A 21,462-nucleotide genomic window follows, 5' to 3' on the forward strand; every position below is an offset into this window, starting at 1 on the left:
AAAAGTCCCCGGTGAGTGGGGAAAGCTCATGGAATCTTCGGGCTCTCGGTGTGTCCGGGCGCGGCCCCATCCGATTCCCAGCCTACGTAGATAGTTGCTGTTGCTGTTGCTGTTTGGCGACTGTCGATGCTTCACCACAATGATATGCATGGAGTGGACTATGGATGGGGCGTAGGTATCCATCCTCAGGCGCGAGACGGCAATAGTTGTGGCTAGTATGTGCATGGGAGGTGCCGATCGTTACAGTCGGTACTTAATACTTGTGAATCGATGTATTCACGCGGTTTTGATGGATTTGCCGAGGCATAGTAGCTATACGAAACTTGAAGGATTGATTGAAAGGGAGTAAATTGCAGTGTTTGAATTGATTTGATTGTCTACGATCATCAGATATGTGAACATATCTGGGTCTAAGTGTGTGATTTTGACCGTTAAATGGACCACTGTATCCACAGAAAGAAGCACAAGGCTCCCCTCGAAGATACCGCGGTGAGTAGCAGGTCGGTTTGCTCTTCTTTGCTTAAAATAAGCCTATACCACGTTGTGATATGACAATTCCAGGCCCGAAGGCGGGAAAAGACGGTAAGGGCCAGAGTGTTGCAAAGGTCATCTGGGGTGGGACTCATTATGATCCGGCTTGCATAGATAGCAAGTAAACCATATGTGAGACGGGAGGAAGAGAGAAGGGGCATCTCAACGGAGACGTCGAGTGAAAACACTTATCGAATTCGAAAGAACAGAAATGGGGAATCTAAAGTCATGTCTCATAAAACATTTTTGTTTCGAATAAGATGATCATATTCCGTAACTAGCATGCCGGTAAGAAACCACGACCGCCGCGAATTTGAATCATTTACTCGGAGGGGACTGCGAAACAGTTAGTGCCAAAGTCTCGGATAATATGGTATGGAGGTGGACATACTGTCGATCTCGCCAGCCTTGACGTCGTCGGAGACGTCCTTGGGGCTGCGGCCATCGACCTGGCAACCGACAGAGAAAGCGGTACCGAGGATCTCAAGGACGGTACCCTTGAGCTCCTTAGCAAGAGAGCGGTGGCGCATCTTGCGGGCGATCTCGATGATCTCGTCCAGAGGGATGGACTTGCTGTGCTTGATGTTCTTCTCCTTCTTGCGGTCACGGGGAGGCTCCTTGAGGGCCTTGATGACCAGGGAAGAGGCGGAGGGAACAACGGAGACAGCGGCCTGACGGTTCTGGATGGTCAGGCGGACGGTGACACGGAGACCCTTCTATAATACCCAAAAAGATGCCGTTAGCACTGTAACCTCCAATACTCGATCCGGACGCCGCGCTTACCCAGTCACCAGTGTTCTTGGCGATATCTTCACCAATCTTCTTGGGGGACAGACCGAGAGGACCAATCTTGGGGGCCAGAGCAGACTGGGCACCGACCTCACCACCAGTCACTCTCAGGTGGCTAGTAGAATCGTTAGCAGCTGATCAAAATAATGCGCCGAGTGATAACTCTTCAGAATATGCAACTTACATGATCTTCACCTCATTGGGGTCGAACTTGGGAGCTGCCCAATGGGAGACATATTAGTTCGCCTATTCGATTTCACCAAGGAGATGATACTTACGCATGGCGAGTGCGAAAGGTCGTCAATCGTCCTTGGAAGGTGTCGGGGTGGTTGGTACGAAGAAGGAAAGAAAAAAGCTGTTGAGGCCGGAAGGTTATTTAGCTGCCGTTGCGCCTGCGCTAAGCGAGACCCCGAAGCGGTAAGTCTGGTAGGGCTCAACCCATGCCTATCACGTGATTCCAACCAGAGCAATAGATGCCTTCCTGAAGCGGTAACTATTATCTGTACGTAGTACGTAGATAGTTAGTACTAGATACCTAGCACTAAATGTCAAAATGATGCTAAATGATCCACTTCTTGATCCACTCATATTACGATATTTTGTTTGTATTCAATTGGTGAATCTAGGTAGTTGCTATATTCCAGGGTAACGAACAAAAATCAATAACCGCTAAAGATACAAACGACCCGAGGACTGGCGCAAACCGCCCCTTGCTCTCGTCATGGCCATTACCTCGTCAAATCTAGCTGGTTCCGGAAACAGCAAGCCTAGGGCACCGGGTTAGCAACTGTTTGATCTCCGTGTTGATCGAGATTGAACTTACTTCATGAGATGGTCCATGAAAGTCTGCAACGAGACGTCATCAGTGAAGATGGTCTGCGACGTCACACCTCCGCCGTATCCTCCTGTCGTGTGGGTGGTAGATGGGTTCAGCTTGGACAAAAGGAAACGAGCCTGGGAGCCACCAGCATCGCAAACGATGAAACGGGGCAGCGGGAAACGGTCAGAAATCAATTCCTGTGTAAGATAGTTAGCGTGTTTCTCGGCAGGTTCAATATTGCATGGAACTAACCCTAGCGTCTTCCTTTGGTTGCTCAAGGAGCACCTTCAGATTCTCGTAGCCCTCCTGATCCTGGTAACCAGCCTTCCTCCATTCCGCGATAGTCTCGCCGTGGAAGATCAGGATGTGGAAGAAAGTGTCCAGAAGAAGGATGTGAGCGGGCTGGATAGAAGCCGAATCCAAGAGCACAGGTTGGCTTCCTTCGTGTTCAAGGGAGTAGGAATCCAGAGTTGGCTGAATCATGACAAGAGAGTCGCCAACATCTTCGTGGTTAAGCACATGCCGGTAGAAAGCAGTCTCGTCAGGCGAGTTGTTGAACACCTGCAAGAACTGGCTTCGGCGCAGATGGAACATGAACTGAGGGTAGAGAGTGAAGTTCTTCTCCAACCGGAATGATGTCGGGTCATCTTTCCGGTAGTCGGCGAAACGAGAGCAAAGTCTGATGAGCATCCGGTCAACCCATCTGAGCACATCAGGGCCATCATCAACCTCAGCCTTGAACACGGCGATGCGGGCCATCAACACGGCAGCTGCTTCCTGGTCGAAAGACTGTGCCAGTGTAGGGTCACCGGCAGGACCGCTGAGGGGCCGCGCGACCGTCGTGACCCGAAGGTGGTAGTGACCCGATGAGTGCTGGTAGTATGTGAGGAATTGCATCATTCCTCTTTGAGGACCTGGTTGCACTGCTGCAGGTCCACCCTGGTTTGCTATTTCGAAGTAGACGCCGTAACTCGAGGCAGGGTCAATTCCACACATCTTCCATGCGCAAGTGTTACCGATACCACATTCCGTTTCGCCGACAGAGCTCGACTTCTTGTTCAGGGAAACAGCGTGACCGATAAGACCGGTGACCTTGAGCTCCTTGGTAGTCAGCACCTCAAGAGATGCGTTGAAGCCCATGAGTAGGTTATCGTTGGCATCCTTGTCGAATATCCTGACGAAGGACTGCTTGAATTGTGAGGAGGTGAAGCTGTCTGTGAGAAGAATATGTCCGCCGGTGTAGTTGGCAAGGTTCTTCATCTCCAGCATACCGACCTGATCGAGACAACCAGCAAAGACATCAACAATATGTCCGTTGTTGGCAGCACGCTTAGCCATGTTGTCATAGAACTGGATACATCATTAATACTGTGAAAGCATTCAAGAGAAGTCGGATCAGCACGCACCTTAACAGCCTTCTTGTAATATTTGATGTTATCGCGGTCAATATCGTGGTGTGAACGGATGGGTTCCTTCAGCTCAGGACCGACGACGTGACCGGGACCCTCAGTGGCCGGTCCGCTGGTGAAGACCATAATGCGGCCACCAGCATTCTGGAAGGAGGTCTCGAGCAGACCCACGGCGACGCTGAGAGCAACACCAGTGCATCTGAGAGGTCGCTTGTCGTTGGCAACAGGCCACGGGTCACGTTGGAGCTGTTCGAGCACGTTGGTGATCTGGAACTCGGCCTGCTGAACGGGAAGGAGGAACCGTGCCGCAGGGCCAAGCGGGGGACGCGCGGGTTGCTGGGGCATGTTCGGGCGAACTCCGGAAGCAAGACCAAGCATCTCCTGGACCTGCTTCGCGGCGTATTCCTTGCTGCCGCGGAACACATAGGACTTGGCGCACTCGGTATAGCCGAGCTCATGTACTTGTGCCTGTATTTCACGGTCAACAACGCATCCTAACAGGAACCAAATGTAGATAGATGGTTGTATGTCCCTACCATTGTACCGTATGTGATCAGACCAACCAACGCGTTCACAGGCAGCAATGACAGACTCATGATCAGAGAGTCCTTCAGGGCCTTCAGACTGTCATCGTCCTGGCAGGTATCGACAACATAGACGAAGATAGGGGGAGCAGGGGCGGGGCGTGCCAATTGGTACTCGATTGTCGTGCTCATGGGGTGAAGCTCCGGGGGTATCGTGCTCTCCGTGATATCCTTGTAGTGAGGGGGCAGGGGGTTGCGCATAAGGCAGAAGGGGCATATCCAGATGCGGGCCCGAACATCAACGTTGCTATGCGATATCAGCCAAGTCGTTCATATCACCATACCTGCTAGCAGTTGAGAGGAAGCCATACGCATAAGGATTCAGCACCGCCCGACAAGGCGCCTTGCAAGTGACGGGCTCATATTGTAGCAACGGAGAGTCTGGCTTCTCCTTGAGGGGTGTGTAGACGGCACCGATGGGGACAACAAGGCGGGATGCTTCCTGTCGAAGCATAAGTTAGCAGAAATGGGCCAGAGGGTCCCAGAGAGCAGACGAACCATGCGAGAACTCGGAAACGTATTCCAGCTGAGTCTGATGCCATCGCGATCCTCGACATCACTCCATTGGTCCTTCAACGCTTCGTAGTCCATGTTGGCGGCCTGGGGAGGAACGGGATTCCGTAACTGGAAGATAACGAGGGGGGATCTAATCGGGCAGGAACAGGGCCAGAAATAACAAATATAGACAACGCAGACCGGTTTGCAGGAGGTCCCTCCTATATCACAACCCAGTCACAGAATGGGCAACGCCAGCAGCTGTTGTCCGGAGACTATGCGGGGATCAGGAGACTGTTGTGTGAAGCGGCACCTGTTGCCATAAGGCCAGGTTGCAGCATCACTGGTCGCTGCGGGCACCCGTACACCGCGCTAGTGCGCTTTAAATACCCGCTCATCTTCCCTCCACAACAGTTTTTCTTTCTTTTTCTTTCCAAATATTCTTCACAACGCCGACTCCTTTCCTTTTCTATGGCAGCTTCCATCCACCCAGTTGGTGATTTTGTCTAAAGTGTCGAGCGAAGAGTAAATTAGACCCGTTGCTGGGCACCTGGCTTTGAAAGGACGTTTTGTTCCTTTTGGATAATCTGGGAATCAGCTGTGGTCACATGCCCTTCTATCACCGTTACTGTAGTAGATATACGCGTAAAAAGAGTCATCGACGTGCGCTTTGAATTAATTGTTTCGGTGCATTCCATGCTCTTAAATTTACATAAACTATCTACCTGAAAAATGTGACCCAACGCATCCTCCCATTTTCAAAAATGCCTGACCCGGAACGCCCGCATGGTGGAATATTCGCAAACCGACAGCCAAAATGCAAGAAAGGAACGTGGCTTCGTGGACCTATCAGAATGACGTTAAACATCCTTGGGTGCTTTTCCCATTTGCTTCAAGAGATAGCTGCGCTTGAAGTAGGTATTGGGGTGCACGATGGTGTCAAGGTCAGTTTGGTTCCATGTACCGTCTTCCTTCACTCTCTTGATATCTGCTTTGTGGGTATGTTCGAAGACCCTGTTGCAAGCGATATGGAACCGCATTTTCTCGACATCCTCTCGCACTCCACGTAGGACGTCCCTGTCATTGACTCCTGTAGACTGAAGAAGACCGATCAAATTGTCGACAGAGAAGTGGCGGTACGGGCAGCCATGGGTCTGTCCGACTCCCGGGTTTGAATCACCCAGGATCTTTTGGCAGGAGTACGGAGGGTATCCCCGGCCTCTGCGGTTCTGATCACCACCCACATCGCCGTAAGCGTGGCGGATATTGTACTTGTACCGCGAGTTGAATTCGTCGTCGGTGAACCCTTTGAAACCTTGACGCCAGAAAACAATACATTCTTCCAGTGACAATCCAATTCCCTTGAGGAAGAGGGTATATTGCAGTCGTCCGTAATGCTTTAAGTGGTTGTTCTTGCGTAGGTTCATGTGAAGACTGCGCATGCATAGTGGAAAATGCTGAGATAGTCGATCGATATTGTTCGCAGTAATCGGGGCGCCATCAACAAATCCTTCGTTCTCCGTGTACACCGACTCGGCACTTCCAAAGTTCTTCGAGAGGTGATTGAGAATCGGGGTGAGGCGATCATCTTCATCCAAGCGCGGCAACGCCCGGCTTGTAAGCTAGCAGACGTCAGTGCCATATAACAGTCCATGTCCACCGTTTTCACATACCTCAAGAGCACGCTCCAATCGAGCCGTAAACTCTGCTATGATCATGCTGAGTTGCTCCCTACCGGGTACATACGCTTTCCCCTTGGATAGGAAAACAGCCCGTTTCTCTACCAACTCCGGGACTTTCTCCCAGTCCACCTTGTACCAGGTCTCATCGTCAATGCGACGTAGACCCGGGGAGGCGGCGAGCAATTGTTCTGCCAGCCTCTGTTTCTCTTCATCATCCACAGGCTCCCAGTCGAGATTAAGACTTTCGATGAAAGCGCGTCGTTCTCTGGTGTCGTCGCGTTGGAAGCGGAATCTGAAAAGCATAGTTTCTGCTCTCACGAAACGCCGACGGAGTTCCTCTGTGGCCGAGAAGGCGAGGCGTAAGATGAAGTGCGAGTAGTGATCTTTCTGGCGTTCATTTTTCAGTCGTTGATCCGCCGCACCGTTGGACGAGGATGTGTTGGAGGATAGAGGGAGGTATTTTTGGAGGTGAGGTGTGATATGCGCTTCGGTCTCTGCCGGCGACTTGTTTCGATAAGAACAGGCTTCGATTTCAGCCAAAACTGTCAAGGATTGTGAGTATTTACAGCATGTCGGGATTGTAAATTGAAGAACCTTTCAATCGATCAATGGCCCATTGCTCAAATTGTTCGAGGGTGATCTCGTCGGTCGGGGGTATTTCATAGAAATTTAAACGATGCGGATAGTCCTGTTGCTTGAAGACCGGAGTCGCGAATTGTTTCTTTTTGTGGTCGAGGGTTGCCCTTCGCTTTGGGTCAATTCGGCGAAAATCTTGCCGGATCATCTTGCTTTCCAACAGCGATTTGGACGCTATTGAGGTGTTTGGTCGTTGCTTGATCTGCTGCAGTTCAGCAACACCTACTGGATGGCCCATCGCGCGACGGACGCGAAACGCGGGCAGGACGCGCCACGATCACGTGATACATAACTTAATGTAAAGCTCGATTGGGACATGTCAACACCGCAGTGGTGCAGCAGGGATACCGGGCTAATTGATGGGGTAAAGAGGTTCACAAGTGTGTACTACTGAGCTGCTTCTCAAACACACCACCTGAAGCAAGCGCTAGTATGATACACGCATGTGGGATATATTGCTGGGATTCGCCGGTAATGTCATGACAGGCTCAAAAATGAAGCCATATGGGTGGGACAGCCAACATCATTCTCTTTCCCTCTGTTTACTACTAGGTATCTAGTATCTGTGTAGACTGTAGAGTAGTTCTATCCTACATACCATACTACGCTTGATGGACGGAATCACTGAAAATAAAAGCCGAGGCTCCCTGTAGAGACACCCTATACCCCGTGCTCTACTTCCAAAATAAGCTCGACAACGTAGCATGTGAGACAGTCAACATGGTCTGACCCTTTGCATGGTAGTACTTGTCTTCGTCCGAATTCGAAGTTAGCACTGTTGAAGAAGCAGTCAATTGCAACGCCAAAAGCCGACATTCCCATGTGTCGGTAAACGCCCCGATCTCCGCTCACCGATTTCCTAAATGGGCAGCCATCTACAAACCCCACGGAAGGGCGTGCTTTCCCCGGCTTGAGATTTGTCGACGTATCAGCTGAGCACCGACCTGGCCCGATAAGCTGCGCAAACTATTATCTTTCTCTACCAGTCCTGCAATCCCTGTCTGCACTCTCTCAACTGTTTCTCTGAGCCGCAATGGAGATAATATAGTCTGCCCGCCATTCCTCCACTTTCCCCAAACTAATTGTTGAGGTACCCGCCTTTCGCCCTACCTTCAAATACTTAACGACGGCTGCACCAGAGCACCGAATTGCCTCCAACCCTGAGAGTATATCGACAAACCTCATAACTGAATAGCGCGCGAAATGACCGCTACAATCCGGCAGCTCAGAAAAGCAGCCCGCATTATTCTTGTCGGTGCTCCTGGTGTCGGTAAAGGTACGCAAACTGAGCGGCTCCTCGCCAGATATCCAGAGCTCGCCTCCATTAGCTCCGGCGACCTTCTGCGCGAAAATGTCCGCAGGAAGACCCCTCTAGGTAAGTGACCTTGAGTTTACAAGATGTCTGGGGGGCAGGATTTGTCTAACGGTTTCCGCACTCAGGCCTTCAAGCAGAAGCCACCATGCAGTCCGGCAACCTTGTCCCCGACTCGATGATCCTCGACCTCATATCCTCTGAATTCAAATCACGCGGCTGGCTCTCGTCAGCACCAAGTTCATCAATATCACCCTCCGCATCTTTCATTCTGGACGGCTTTCCGCGCACTGCGACCCAGGCTTCAAGCCTAGAAACCATTGTTCCCGTGAACTTCGTCGTCCACCTCGTCACACCTCCTTCCGTCATTCTCTCTCGGATCGCGTCGCGCTGGGTACACGAGCCATCCGGGAGGGTTTACAATACCGATTTCAATGCGCCTAAAGTTCCCGGCAAGGATGATGTCACAGGGGAGCCTTTGACTCAGAGAGAAGATGACTCGATCGATACGTGGAAGCAGCGATTGCACAAGTTTGAAGAAACGAGCAAGGCATTGTTAGAACACTATCAGCGCAAGGGCTGTCTATGGCGTGTCGAGGGCGACACAAGCGACGAGATCAGTCCGAAGCTTTTTGCAGAGATTGAGCGGCAGTTTTGCTAGAGTTTCTCCACCTGATGGTTTCCGAACCTCACCCCGGTCCTATATACCTTCTTGTACTATATATCGGTTATATTCTGACTCTATGCTTGTTGGCGTCGCATCCCTGCAGTCCTAGAAGGGCAGCAGATGGGGACACTGCTTTTTTGTACCACTTCTTTACACCCAGATACAGCTGGCATCTTTTCGTGGACGAGTTAAACCTAATGATCAGTCTAACGATGTTAATGAGTGCCGCAATGATAATGGATGACCAGATATTCATCTATACTATCCCAAATATACAACCAAAAGATCAGCTGCGCAATGCAGAGAGACACATAACGACAAGGATATCTATCAGTATCAGCCGTATCATCATAACTTGTACATCATGCAACCACACCCCAAAGTACACAAACGCCCCAATTGCAAACCGCAAGCATGAACATCAACAAAGAACAAGTAAAAACCCCACCGGGCCTACTTCTTCCCCTCCCCTCCATCCTCCATCCCCGTCCTAGTCTTAAATTCCCTCGGACTCTCCCACGCATCCCTATTCTTCTTGAATCCCTTCCACAGCCCCAACCCCCTCGCCTTCGCCCACCACTCCGCACTCCGATACTTCTTCTCCATCACCTCACCCCCAAACTCCGCCCCAACCTTCGCCTCATACACCGTCGCCAACCCCTTCCTCAGCATCTCATACCCAACATCGCGCCTCCGAAACGGAATCGGGAAATCCAGCGCCCGTCGCACAAACACCGTCGCCACTACCCGCTGATACTGGTCCTGTCGGTGCACGTAGATCCGCACGCGCCGGCCTGTTAAATACCCCGTTAGCCACTCGTGGGCTTCTTTACCGAAGGGTTGCGCGGGGCGTCCGAAGTGCGCTTGTTCGGGGGCGTCGACACCGGCTAGGCGGACGTGGATCTATTTCAATCAGATTCCCATGTTAGCTACACACATATATATAACTCCCCTCTGGTATAGATGTAAATAGTAAAAGGGGGCATACAGTCTGATCCCGCAATTCCTTCCGCGTCGTGGGAACCTTCTTCCAGGGTACCCAACCCCAACCTGCGAGTCTGCCGCCAGGTGTATGATAGATACGGAAGTTGTCGCCATCGCCGACGCTGGTTACTTTCCCCAAGATACTCCGCCGACGGTAATATGCGGGCGTGATGTTGGTGGCTGCGGGGAATCGGCGGAGGTAGTTCCGGTGGAAAGTGAAGGCGCTCAGGATGCCGGTTGTGAGGACTAGTGTTGGGATGAGGGTGCGGAGTTCGGTGTAGGCGCTCCAGTCGAGGAGGTTCCTGGGGTCGTTTTTGTTGTCTGTGGGGTGGTCATTGTTGGTGGCTTGCGCGTTGGAAGTCCATGGCGGCCATCGCATGACGGCTCATGCTAGGACTTTTGCTTCCTGTATCTGATGTGGAGGTTGCGCGGTGAGGGCGTCGGTTTGGAGGGGAATTGGGTGTGTAGTTGGTATTGGGGGGATTGATTTAGGGAGAGTCTCCGGTTTGATGTTTAGTCGGGCCGTACGAAGATGAGCTGTTGCCGAGGCGAAAGTTTGGCGGTCAGTGAGCTCCTTTTGTCCCGGGGGCGGAGGAGTGGTGGCTGCATATGGTAGTTATCTACGGTAAGAGAATCTAAGTTATTGGTCTTACGAGAGTGCGCCGATGCCCCTGAGTTGGTTTAAAGGTACAGCGCAGCCAGTCAGTCAGTCCCTTAATTCGAAATGCATAGATCCTTTTGATGCTATTGTATGTTCTAGATATCGAGCTGTTATTATCTATAGACAACTGCAGTAGTATCTTCGGTCATACCAGAAACTGACAAGACAGACGAAATCCCACAACCAGTGCGCCGCAGTGAGAAGAAACAAATTCGTACAAAAAGAGAATGGTAGTTACCGTGCCATAAATCAATCACTCAAACGTCTATTTGAGGGTCGCGGGAAGACTGGTCTTTGCTGTCGATGCAGCGGAGTCCGCCAGCTTCTTGAGCTTCTGCTCTCTGATCTTCCGCAGGTATGCGAAAAGAAGAACGAAAATGAGTTCAACCCTGGTCTCTGTCAGCATGTGATTGCGCCCCTTCACCCAGACTAAACATACCTCTCCTTAGTCATCATCAAAAAGCCTTGTACAAGGAGTCCCTTCATGATCTGGGGTCCAATTCCCTTGAAGAGGGACAGGAGACCCTCATTCTGCACAATATATCGCATGACTTCGCCGAATGTCTTGAAAGGCTTTCCTTCGCGACCCGGAGGGGGGCGTGACTGAAGGCCGACCTTGGCCACAATCAAAGGTTGCGTCGCAATAGTAGCTAGCGCCTTGGAGAGAGCGCCGAGGACTGCAAAAGTAACCGGATTAGCTCACGGCATATAGGTGGTGATAGATATACTTACGGAAAGCCTCCCAAGGCTTCAGATTGTTCTTCCCGGGGAAGATGATATCTTTGAGGCGCTGATAAGCGCCGTATGTAATTGCCGGATTGACCACCAGGATCAAACTAGCTTTGAGTCCTCTCCATAGACCGGTCCAACCATCTTCACTATCGACAATCTCCTTTCCAGTTTCAATCAAGCCCTTCCTCTCGCTCTTGTCTTGTGTCTGTTGTCGTGTGGTGATTACAGCAACGGGGATAGTGAAGATCTGGGCGACCGCGCCCGCCACAGCACCGAGGGAAAGCTCAATGGCAGTTCCAGGAGGTTTAGGGACCTTGTTGGATGCCATGTAGAAGGCCCTCACAACGGTGTACCAGTAGAAGTAGGCGAAGTTGGTGGACGCCACACCGATGAGAGAGCCGGCGATTCCGGAGTATAGGCCTTCGATTCCTTCCTTCTCGACAATCTTGGTGATCGCATCTAATGTCGATTTATAGTGAACTGTTTCGGAATTCTCGTCTTTTGAGTCGCTTGTCTTGACTTGTACTTGGAGTTTCGTCTTGACACTGTGCATTGACGCATGATTATTAGCGGATTATCCTTTTCGGAGTTTAAAGCGACAGCAGGTACTTGCATACAGATCAAGAGGGTAGACCAAAGCGTTTGCTAGAACTGCACCTGTAGCACCCGCGACGGCACTTCCCCAAGGGGAAAGTGCGGGCTTCGACTGGCCGGCCATTGTTGTGACGAGATGAATTAGTTGGTGGATTAGATGGATGAGGTATTTGGCGTAACGTGAAATGCGAGAAGAATATCGACCAGCGTCCCAAGCCGTTTATCGAAACACTTTAACCGAAATGCCAGTATCGGACTTATTACCTGAGAATAATATGGCGGTGCGGAATAATAATTGGCGATATTTCGGAGCGGGGACTCCCAGGAGAGTCTAGCAGCTCACAGGGTGGAATGATCGGAGGGTGACAGGAGAGAGTGTCTGGGCTGTGCGAGAGGACTCTGGCGACCGTAGTGTTCACAGTTTGAAGCGATCACAGGCGAAGTGGTGTCGAGTGCCTGGTCAGTGACTGGTCAGTGACTGACAAAACCAGAAGCCCGGCAAGCAGCACAATGAGGGCAGGGATACTCCGAACAAGCAAGTCAAGGCAGATGAACCTCGGCGCAGCGATGGCGCGCATGACGAAACGAGCCTCGGTCCGATGGCCGGCCTGTTGATCGTTATCACTTTGGGCCACCCACTGTTTCCTGCCCACTGCCGTCTCTCCCCACCGACACGCGACGCTTACCAACTCCATACTATCTAGTACCACCAGTCACCATTTCGCCTGCCACCATTCACGCTTCATCTGCCGACCCTTTCTTTGGTGCTTGATCTTCCTGACTAACCCATCTAAAGTTTCCTTATCTTTGTGTTATCTGGAAGTGCACGTTCCCCTTGTCTATTGCTTTGGGTCTGGCACATTCCTTAAGGTAGTGGACCTCGGATGTCATCATCGGACATACTAGGTTCCCTTCGGCATGATCATCAAGTAGTGTATTACTGCCTCACATCTGATAGGTGCTAGCCGAATCTGCAGTAGTTGCAGAGAGGCTGGTCCGGCAGAATGTCTAGACCGAACGCTGCATCTACAAAGTTCTTAGTCAACCAGGCCTTGGTAACTATTCTACTCTTTTTACTTCCAGCTCGGTGTCGATCACCACCATAGAGGTTCTTCGGACTAACCAGTAGCCAGAAAGCTGAGCGAGATGCATCTAGTGCTATCACTCAAGGCCAGGCCCTTGAGTCTGCTATCGACGCCGCCGAGAATTACATGAAGGCGTTGAGTCTGACAACCGAATCAAAGGATAGACAGGCTCTTGATGCTAAATGTAAGGAATGGCTCACACGAGCAGAAAAGATCAAACAGAACAAGGACTGGCAGGCCGTTGTCCAGATTCAAGAGAAAAGCGGTCTCACGGCGCGATTCCCCAAATCCGCACGTAAACTTACCACGCGTGAGGAGATTATTTTGCTTGAGAGCGCAAAGCTAAATGGCTTTATCTTTCCTCCATGGAAAAATGCCCCGGGCCCCGAAGACTTCGAGAAGGGAGTTGAAGGCCTTTTTACGTACGTCTATCTAGTCCCTGATGTTGGAGGCTTCGTCAAATGTTGATTTCTAGATGCTGACTGGGTCCAGTGACAAGCCAGACCTTCATCTGTCCAAACAGCAAAGGCGCATTCTGGCAGGCTGGGAGCGTCCCTCTGAGCTGTTGTCCAAGCATGCAAATGGCATACATGGCCTGAAATCAAAAATGCCTGTGATGTCGGTCTCGGGCACTACAGATCTCGTACAAGATATGTTGACCGACTGTTCCGTAGTTGCCAGTCTTTGTGCTGCTACATCAAGGTCGGAGCGTGGTCTAGACAAGGTATGATGTTCTTCAACATGACTTCCTTACAAGAAATATGTTCCTAACAATTACAGCACCATCTTCCCATCGTTTTCCCTTGCGAATACGGGCAGGTAAATCCAATAATTTCCCCTTCAGGAAAATACATATTCCGCTTTTATTTCAATGGATGTTTCAGAAAAGTTGTCATCGATGATCGCTTGCCGGCGTCAAAAACAACAAGATCACTTCATGTTGTTGATCGAAATAATCCTAACTTCCTGTGGCCGGCCTTTGTAGAAAAGGCGTATCTGAAGCTTCGCGGGGGCTATGACTTTCCTGGGAGCAATTCTGGTACAGATTTGTGGGTCTTGACAGGCTGGATTCCCGAGCAGGTCTTCCTCCATCAAGATGATGTAACTGCAGAGCAACTCTGGAGACGGCTATTCAAGCGCTTCCGGCATGGCGATGTCCTACTGACGATAGGTACGGGCAAATTAACCGAGAGGGAGCAGAAAGAACTAGGCTTAGCGAGCGAACATGACTACGCTATCTTGGATATGAGGGAGCAGAGAGACCGTCGCCAAATGCTTGTAAAGAACCCATGGGCAGGCGACGATGCTACCACCGGAGATATCGCAGACAGTTTCGGACTAGGGCACACATCTCACAGCCCTGCGTCCTCATTACCTAGGACCTACTGGATGGATTGTGAGAGTGTCCTTCAAAACTTTGAGAATCTGTATTTGAACTGGAATCCGGGAATCTTTCGCTATCGGGAAGATATTCACTTTACATGGGACCTTTCGACTGCCAGAGGGGTGGCTGGCTGCTTCGCGAAAAACCCCCAGTTTGCTATTACCTCTGAGATTGGCGGTAATGTCTGGCTTCTGCTTGGGAAGCACTTCAGGTCGATTTATCATGATGAGCAAAACCAAGTGCCCCAAGACGATCTGGAACCAGGGTTCATTAGCATCTACGTGTTCAACGCAAACGGAAAACGAGTGGCTTTAAGTGAAGGAGCCCTTCACCGCGGTCCATACGTTGACTCGCCAAATACTCTCATGAGACTTGAATTGCCTCCAGGCACGACCTACACTGTCGCGGTTTCTGAGCAGTCATTGCCCGCTGTCAGCCAGAACTTCACATTGTCGGCTCTGTCCGACAATCCCTTGCTCTTGGCGCCTGCCCAGAACCGATACGCTTGCCTGACAAAAACTCAGGGAATGTGGATGCCTTCCACGGCAGGAGGAAACGCCGAATCTGCCCGCTACCCTTTCAATCCTCAGTTCCGACTAGAGGTTCATGACGATACAGATATATCAATTCTGCTGGAACCATCGGAGCCGGAGCTCGCTACGCATGTCAAGTTGTTCTGGTCCAATGGACAGCGTGTGACTAGGGTTCGAAATCGCGATATTATAACCGATAGCGGTGATTACCGGCGTGGCGGGTCTCTTGCGGAAAAGAAGAGACTCGGCGAAGGAGTATACACGCTCGTCTGCTCAACCTTCGCCCCCGACCAACTAGGGCGGTTCACACTCTGGATTTCGTCGGCATTGCCGTGCGATGTGAAGCCGCTTGCACCAGAGGCAGCAGGGCGACGAGCGGTCATATCAGATATCGGAATATTGACCCCTGGGAAAGATCGGATGCTGGCATCCTTGGAGACCAATCGCTTGACCCGCATCAAACTGATAGGACGGAGCAGAATGTCTACGATCGGAAATCGCGCCGTTGGCCCGTCCCCGATGTTGATGACAGTAGAGCTTGGTCAAGGGCCGTACAAAGAGATACTGGCTACTTCTGAAGATGGGAATCATAGTGATGCGATATCTGGAGTACGAATCGAGGACTTCGATCTGCATCCGGGTCTCGCAGATCAGGGTGGAGCCTGGATCGTCATTGAGAGAATTGGAGGACCTGGGGGACAAGTTGAGGATCATTTTGAAGTTGAGGCTCTGGCCGAGGAGCGGGTAGATATTGGTGAATGGATCGTTGAGGATGCATGAGTGATAGTTCTCTTTTAGCTTTGGCAGAGGGTGCTTTGCAGGACTGGCATGGGTTAACCGGTGTGGGAAACGGCGTGAAGACTTGCAATATCTAACTTTGATAATTAGCTGAATACTCTGACCAAGGAGATAACATGATCCACGTGGTTGAGGTGATTAAGTTTACTTCTAAAAGGGCCTTCGTCTGATGTTGTAGTAAACAATGTAGTCCATAGTACAACAATGGGCCGAGGCCAAAGTCAGGAACGCTAGGCCGACCCGAGACCAGCTTGGCGCAGTTCCACCTCCAACGTCATCCCCGCCCTGCATCGTGCATCTTCCTCCTGCATCCTGACCGTTGCAGCTCTGACCTCCTGGACGTCAGCGTCCCACCCAACCCCATGGCGAGCAATATCCCCGCTAGCTTGAGATCCGCCGACATTGGGCGATACGCGTTGCGGGCAGCTCAGCTCGAACGCGCGAAGCCCGTTGTTGCCTACTGGTGTAAGTGCTGTTGATTGCGCATGTTGCTGCTCAGAGGGAAGGCCACATAAACTGACTAATGTTCGCTTCTCGATTACAGGCAATTTCTGGATCGTGAATCAGATTATCGGACGAGGACTACACACTTCCGACGACGATGTCAAGCTATACACAACGGAGCTGGTGGACAAGTTGGAGCAGGTACGTCGGGCGCAGGACACCCCCGCTACGAAGTCGCACACTTCCCAAATACTTACACATATCCTGTCTGAATTCAGTTCAAGAGTGAGAATGTCGATAATGACGCGGTAACCGATGCGGTGGCAGCCAATGCCTACGTGGAGCAGTTTGGATTGGAGGTCCTTGGCCGTGCGGAGGCGACAATGAAAGCCAATAAAGTGACCAAGTGGGTTGCTTCCATGGAAGATTTTCCACACCACCGCTGACCTGGTATTAGACAGACGGCCGATACGTTCCAAGCTGCTGCTACGTTCCTCGAATTGTGTCAGATTTGGACCAACCCTCCGGAACCTGAGATCGCCGCGAAGATCAAGTTCTGCAAGTACCATGCGGTGAGGATCATAAAGGCTATCAAGGCGGGAGAGGATCCTAATGCGTCCAACCCGGCACCTACTGAGGAAGATGAACTTGAAAGTGAACTTAGGGGTATGGAGGCCAAGCAGGACGATTCTGAAGTGCAGGCCATTGTGGGATCGTCAGCCGCACAACCTGGGCAGCCTTCTGTTGAAGAGGTCCCTGATGAGTCTATGCAACCTTCACAATCACCTCTCAGTCTTCCACAACCTCCGACCACGTTTGCCGATGCTCCGGCTGCCCACTACGGAGCGGACCCTATGTCTACTTCGAACGAGGAGGGCGATGCGGAGCCTGGCGCACCGCTGAACCTTCCCTCCGCTCCTGAGACTTTCACTTCACCTGCTGCTCCCTCTGTACCCAACCTTCCAGATACGCCCGCGGATATTGGTGCAAAGCCCCCGCAAGCTCGTGCTGACTCGTTCCACTCCTTCCCTCCACCGTCATCCATCCCGCCTTCGAGCCCGTCGGCAGCATCTCACGACGCAAGCTCGTTTTACTCCAAACCGACAAGCAGTGTCGCTCCGCCTCCACCGTTTGTACAGTCTTCCTCTGCGACAGTGCCTGTAGTTTCTCGTCCTACTCCTCGAAGTTTTCCGTCATCCACATCACCTCCACCTGCACCTGCCGCTTCTGGTTCCAGTGGGGTGAACCCTCAGTCACTTGACGATCAGGCCATAGCTCTTGCCCAGAAGCATGCCCGTTGGGCCGTGTCAGCCTTGACATTTGACGATGTTAACACAGCGATTAAAGAGCTAAAGAATTCACTTCGCTATCTCGGCGCAGAATGAAATGATGTTGGACGAGTGTCTGGGATTTGCAATTTGCAAGCTGAGAAGCATAGAAAAAACATCCAACCTGACTGAGCTATGAATATCAAGACCATCTTATGACAAGAACTCATGCTACTTCAAATCTGATAGTGTACAGTAATATTGACGTATTAGTTCCTATCATTTCGAAGTAGTTCCCTCTTCTACAATATCGCATCTTCGTTCTTCAACTGGTACCTCCTGCTTTCTACTTGCCTGTTTTCTCTGTATGTCTTCTACCCAATGTCTTCAGCGTCTTCAGCGTCGATCACCCTGGCCCATAAGCCTATGTGTTCCTGGCCAAGGTCGTTACTCAGTTCAGAGTCTAGTCCAACATGGCTCAATTGCCAAACATGCCTAACTGCAGCATGATTGACAATGATCATACCTTGTTCTGCAACATGCACATGATCACGTTCTAAGCTTTCTAAACACTGAATTCTTCTATGTTTACTTCATTCTCCAATTAAATATCTCTCACTCTCACCTCTTTTCCCAACAAGCACCAAACCCCTCACATCGCTATAGCGACAAATAATCACTCACATTCACTTCACCCTCAGCCAGATACTATATAAGCATGGCAAGAGCACGCGTCTTCTTCCCTACCTGCGCTCCCCCATTCTATCCTCCCCGCGTCTTTCTTCCTTCTACCCCTACCCCCAACATACACACTGACACCTCATGTTTCGTTCTCTCCCAACCAACCCCTTCAAGTACTCCCACCGGGACCGTACCCCCGACCCAGGCACGAACATCATTATGTCTTCTGCCTCAAGCCATGCCGGCTCCAGCAGTGATGCCGAAACAATGAAAGAGCTCTTAGATCGCGGGGAAGTCAAGCATTCTTGGCGTGACCAACAGTTTGTTCATTTCCTGGACCTCAAGGAAGAGTACCGACGAGAGTTCCTTGGTTTGGTGAAGGATCATGTTGAGCACAGCGGATTCGAATGGACCGAGATTCTCAACTCTAAGGACGAACGAGACAACTGCGCTAAGAGTTTCGTTGAAGAGTACGGTCTGAAGTACTGGGGAACTCCGGCGAACAGGAAGAAGTATCTACAGGAAGAATCCCTTGCGGATGAGAAGACGCTTTGCACTTATCCGGCTCAGAGTGAGGAGTACGTTTTACTTTTGCTTTCCTCCTTTCCTTCCCTACACTCGTCTTGCTTCCTCACTTTCTTCCTTTGCAATGGAATACTACTTCCTGATGACTTGACTGTACTGATCATTGTATAGGATCGCTCGAACCATTGCTATTCTGCTACTAAGAAAGGCAAAGCACTATTCCAGACTAAGTCAAGAGAAGGCAAAGGTCTGCTCTTTCGTTTCCGGTTCTTTTTTCATCCAGTACTAACATGTTTTCTAGAACGTTCAGCCAACACAACCGGCCAGAGCACCCTTCGAAACAGCTAGTACCAAGAAGAGAAAATCTACTGTCAAGGAGACGGACGAGGACGACACCGACAAGCCTTTATACAAGGCGCGAACCCGCAGTACCCCAAGCACCATCCGGCCGTTCAGAACGATTGTCTCCGACTCTGAGCCCGAGGCTGAAGTCCAAAACACCACGGCGAAGAAGTCCAAGAAACAGCGCACATCTCTAGCGAACCGCTACAAGGGAACCCCCGAGGTCCAATTGAAAACCCCCAAGGGGAAAGAGAGTATATCCGCTCCGGTCCAGGGAACATTCGTACACCGTGCTGCTCCTCAGTACACAGCAAAGGACACCAAGTCTCTCATCACAGAAAGCAACAGCAACCACGTCAGCATGACTGGCACTGCTCCTCAGTATCCCCAGGCGAAGAACACCAAATCCCCTATTACAGAAAGCAACAACCATATCAATATGACTACGTCTGAGTATGCAAAGGACACCAAATTCCTCGTCACAGCAAGCAACCAAGTAGGAATGGCACCCGTGTGGCTCCCATTCACGGATTTCGCTGCTCAGGCCACGGATTTCCTAGAGCACATGGCGGAACAGTGCAACGTGATGGAGTGGAGCCCATCAGCGCAATTGAAATGGGATTCCATGTCGCCTCAGGTCTTCGCTGCGTCGGTCAGGTTTGACTGGTCGGACTTTGAGATTCGTGTGCGTCGCGAATGTAATGAGGATCTGCTCATTATGTTGCAGGAATTGGATAATGCCTGGCAGGCTGAAGCGGATTCGCAGGATGAAGCTTCTTCCTCCGGAGCGGTCTTTAAGATTAGAGTGATGCTTCATGTGGGGACTTCCTGATTGTACGTATTCTTCTTCTGCTTCTTCGGTTGGTATTTATCTATCTGCCTTTCTTACATACTGGGGTTGGATTAAGTTGGCATGGCTTCTGGCTGGATAGGGCTATTGTTTACAATTGGGCATAGTTGAGGAAAGCTCTTGTATTCACGATATGGTAGAGCTAGGCTAGGCTTTAGTAAACTTTTACAGTCCCTGTCATGTAGAGCTTGAATCTAGAACCTGGGTTAAGAGGCCGGTCCAAATCCCGTATAGAGATAGTATCAAACCCCGTATAGGATTGATTGTGGTAAGTACTACTCGAAAATAGAAATGATAAACGCCTTGCAGCAGTACAGGCTTTAGGCAAAGATCTCGAGAGAACTTTTCCCCGTCGTGGGTACGATTATGAACTTGGTATGATTTGATCCCAACACTACTACTTACTGAATATCACCTACCCCAGAGTTACTTACGTACTAATTTCAGTGTCACCAGGTGTTCCATGGTATTGGTGGGGATGAATTTTCCGGTAGCACATTGTTCCACTGTCACATGTTATTGTCCTTTCTAGAGGGCATAGTAGTACGGATAGATGAGTGGCAAGAAAAGAGGGCTTAGTCTCGAAGCGGGTAGGCAACAATGTGCAGACTGCAGAGCATAAGGATGGTGTAGTGAGCAGTTTTCGTACTGTGTATAAAGTTCCAGCTACTCCTCTAGTTGCATGAAGTGCACGGCAGTAGTGTAGGATAGCTAAGTCCAGCACGAACCACGGGCTGACGATCGGCCACGGTCCATGGTACAGCGAAGCGCATCGCCTGGGGAAAAGGAATAAGGAAAAGGTCGGAGAATTAACGGCAGGCTTTGACGTCAATTCCCTTCCTTCCTTTAATTTCTTTTTCGACTAAATAAGTAAGTATTTGCAAATGCCGAGGCATCTCCGATCCTTTCTGAAGGATTGGGGGTTTACGTGGACAGTGTACACCGACTGCATTGTCGGCAATGACATGTAGAACCATTCGCATCATCTTCAGCATCATTATTGGCGGCGTTATAACAGATGCCATGCTAGAAACGAAATAGGCCAGCATTACCGTAGAGCTTGGCTGTCTTAATTCGGTAGGATATGGGGCGAGCCATGTTAACCCCGTCGAGTAAAACGATCCATTAGCAGACGAAAGCACGAAGCGCATTTGGAATCGCGCGCCGACTAGACTCTCTGTTATCCGTAAAACTTGGAATCAAAGTCAATAGCGTCCGCTTTTACCTTTCCACCATCGGGCTTGTCACTGTCGGGAATAATCGCCGGCAATAAATGGTGGCAGAAGAGTAGTGCTTAGATGCTTCTCTGGAGTCTGGAGGTGACAGTGAGCGGCATTGGCTTTGGCCTTTCTCAATCCGCCAGAGAGATGCCGAAGCTATGCGCAGGAAAAGAAACACTAACTGCGCGACGCACAATAATATTAATGATCTTGGAACGATTCCCCACCAGCCCTGACTCGTAATATGAGACGCAGATCATTTGATTATTCCCTGTAGGTGATCACACACTTGCCTTCGCGCTGCTCCCGTCTGGCCGTGTCGCGATCGCTTTTCGGGGTTTAGGAATGATACGTTCGCCTTGTTGTGGTGGCGAGTGATCGTCTGCTTATTCTGGACCTTTCATGTTCCGAAGGGATTCGCGTCTTCGATTCTTCC

The 21,462-nt window shown here is 50.7% G+C and overlaps 10 protein-coding genes across 10 annotated transcripts; 4 read left to right on the top strand and 6 right to left on the bottom strand.

The window, feature by feature from the left end:
• Positions 1-853: 853 nt before the first annotated feature.
• Positions 854-1,602, bottom strand: BO88DRAFT_418636 (60S ribosomal protein uL11; the record flags this gene model as incomplete). Its single annotated transcript, XM_025708355.1, has 5 exons — positions 854-867; positions 923-1,247; positions 1,315-1,435; positions 1,505-1,538; positions 1,599-1,602. 5 exons carry the CDS (start codon positions 1,600-1,602, stop codon positions 854-856), a joined length of 498 nt encoding a protein of 165 aa, XP_025559323.1.
• Positions 1,603-1,903: 301 nt separating this feature from the next.
• Positions 1,904-4,912, bottom strand: sec23 (GTPase-activating protein SEC23). The gene is made up of 6 exons (XM_025705198.1): positions 4,632-4,912; positions 4,445-4,575; positions 4,086-4,380; positions 3,547-4,017; positions 2,393-3,490; positions 1,904-2,337 (listed from the first exon to the last, which is right to left on the bottom strand). Exons 1-6 carry the CDS (start codon positions 4,722-4,724, stop codon positions 2,140-2,142), a joined length of 2,286 nt encoding a protein of 761 aa, XP_025559324.1. The 5' UTR covers positions 4,725-4,912; the 3' UTR covers positions 1,904-2,139.
• A 377-nt stretch (positions 4,913-5,289) lies between these two features.
• BO88DRAFT_407728 (DNA primase subunit PRI2) lies at positions 5,290-7,152 on the bottom strand. The gene is made up of 3 exons (XM_025707512.1): positions 6,905-7,152; positions 6,302-6,852; positions 5,290-6,250 (listed from the first exon to the last, which is right to left on the bottom strand). The coding sequence occupies exons 1-3, from the start codon at positions 7,092-7,094 to the stop codon at positions 5,489-5,491; spliced, it is 1,503 nt and encodes a 500-aa protein (XP_025559325.1). The 5' UTR covers positions 7,095-7,152; the 3' UTR covers positions 5,290-5,488.
• A 593-nt stretch (positions 7,153-7,745) lies between these two features.
• On the top strand, positions 7,746-9,170 carry BO88DRAFT_395519 (adenylate kinase ADK2). The gene is made up of 2 exons (XM_025705199.1): positions 7,746-8,321; positions 8,387-9,170. The coding sequence occupies exons 1-2, from the start codon at positions 8,150-8,152 to the stop codon at positions 8,917-8,919; spliced, it is 705 nt and encodes a 234-aa protein (XP_025559326.1). The 5' UTR covers positions 7,746-8,149; the 3' UTR covers positions 8,920-9,170.
• BO88DRAFT_142648 (uncharacterized protein) lies at positions 8,953-9,279 on the bottom strand. Its single transcript, XM_025701460.1, has one exon. The coding sequence runs from the start codon at positions 9,179-9,181 to the stop codon at positions 8,987-8,989; it is 195 nt and encodes a 64-aa protein (XP_025559327.1). The 5' UTR covers positions 9,182-9,279; the 3' UTR covers positions 8,953-8,986.
• BO88DRAFT_407730 (thermonuclease family protein) lies at positions 9,151-10,480 on the bottom strand. Its single transcript, XM_025707513.1, has 2 exons — positions 9,914-10,480; positions 9,151-9,828 (listed from the first exon to the last, which is right to left on the bottom strand). Exons 1-2 carry the CDS (start codon positions 10,286-10,288, stop codon positions 9,379-9,381), a joined length of 825 nt encoding a protein of 274 aa, XP_025559328.1. The 5' UTR covers positions 10,289-10,480; the 3' UTR covers positions 9,151-9,378.
• A 142-nt stretch (positions 10,481-10,622) lies between these two features.
• On the bottom strand, positions 10,623-12,441 carry BO88DRAFT_407731 (putative peroxisomal carrier protein). Its single transcript, XM_025707514.1, has 4 exons — positions 11,920-12,441; positions 11,303-11,847; positions 11,010-11,247; positions 10,623-10,959 (listed from the first exon to the last, which is right to left on the bottom strand). The coding sequence occupies exons 1-4, from the start codon at positions 12,018-12,020 to the stop codon at positions 10,836-10,838; spliced, it is 1,008 nt and encodes a 335-aa protein (XP_025559329.1). The 5' UTR covers positions 12,021-12,441; the 3' UTR covers positions 10,623-10,835.
• Positions 12,442-12,562: 121 nt separating this feature from the next.
• On the top strand, positions 12,563-15,822 carry BO88DRAFT_407732 (calpain-like protease PalBory). Its single transcript, XM_025707515.1, has 4 exons — positions 12,563-12,951; positions 13,030-13,403; positions 13,474-13,705; positions 13,762-15,822. The coding sequence occupies exons 1-4, from the start codon at positions 12,901-12,903 to the stop codon at positions 15,676-15,678; spliced, it is 2,574 nt and encodes an 857-aa protein (XP_025559330.1). The 5' UTR covers positions 12,563-12,900; the 3' UTR covers positions 15,679-15,822.
• Positions 15,823-16,008: 186 nt separating this feature from the next.
• BO88DRAFT_407733 (uncharacterized protein) lies at positions 16,009-17,973 on the top strand. Its single transcript, XM_025707516.1, has 4 exons — positions 16,009-16,161; positions 16,241-16,341; positions 16,419-16,546; positions 16,598-17,973. Exons 1-4 carry the CDS (start codon positions 16,059-16,061, stop codon positions 17,523-17,525), a joined length of 1,260 nt encoding a protein of 419 aa, XP_025559331.1. The 5' UTR covers positions 16,009-16,058; the 3' UTR covers positions 17,526-17,973.
• Positions 17,974-18,308: 335 nt separating this feature from the next.
• Positions 18,309-19,788, top strand: BO88DRAFT_446360 (uncharacterized protein; the record flags this gene model as incomplete). The annotated part of the gene is made up of 3 exons (XM_025710279.1): positions 18,309-18,667; positions 18,786-18,861; positions 18,925-19,788. The coding sequence occupies 3 exons, from the start codon at positions 18,309-18,311 to the stop codon at positions 19,786-19,788; spliced, it is 1,299 nt and encodes a 432-aa protein (XP_025559332.1).
• Positions 19,789-21,462: the final 1,674 nt, after the last annotated feature.

Source organism: Aspergillus vadensis, assembly GCF_003184925.1.
Source record: "Aspergillus vadensis CBS 113365 unplaced genomic scaffold BO88scaffold_25, whole genome shotgun sequence".
Lineage (NCBI taxonomy): Eukaryota > Fungi > Ascomycota > Eurotiomycetes > Eurotiales > Aspergillaceae > Aspergillus > Aspergillus vadensis.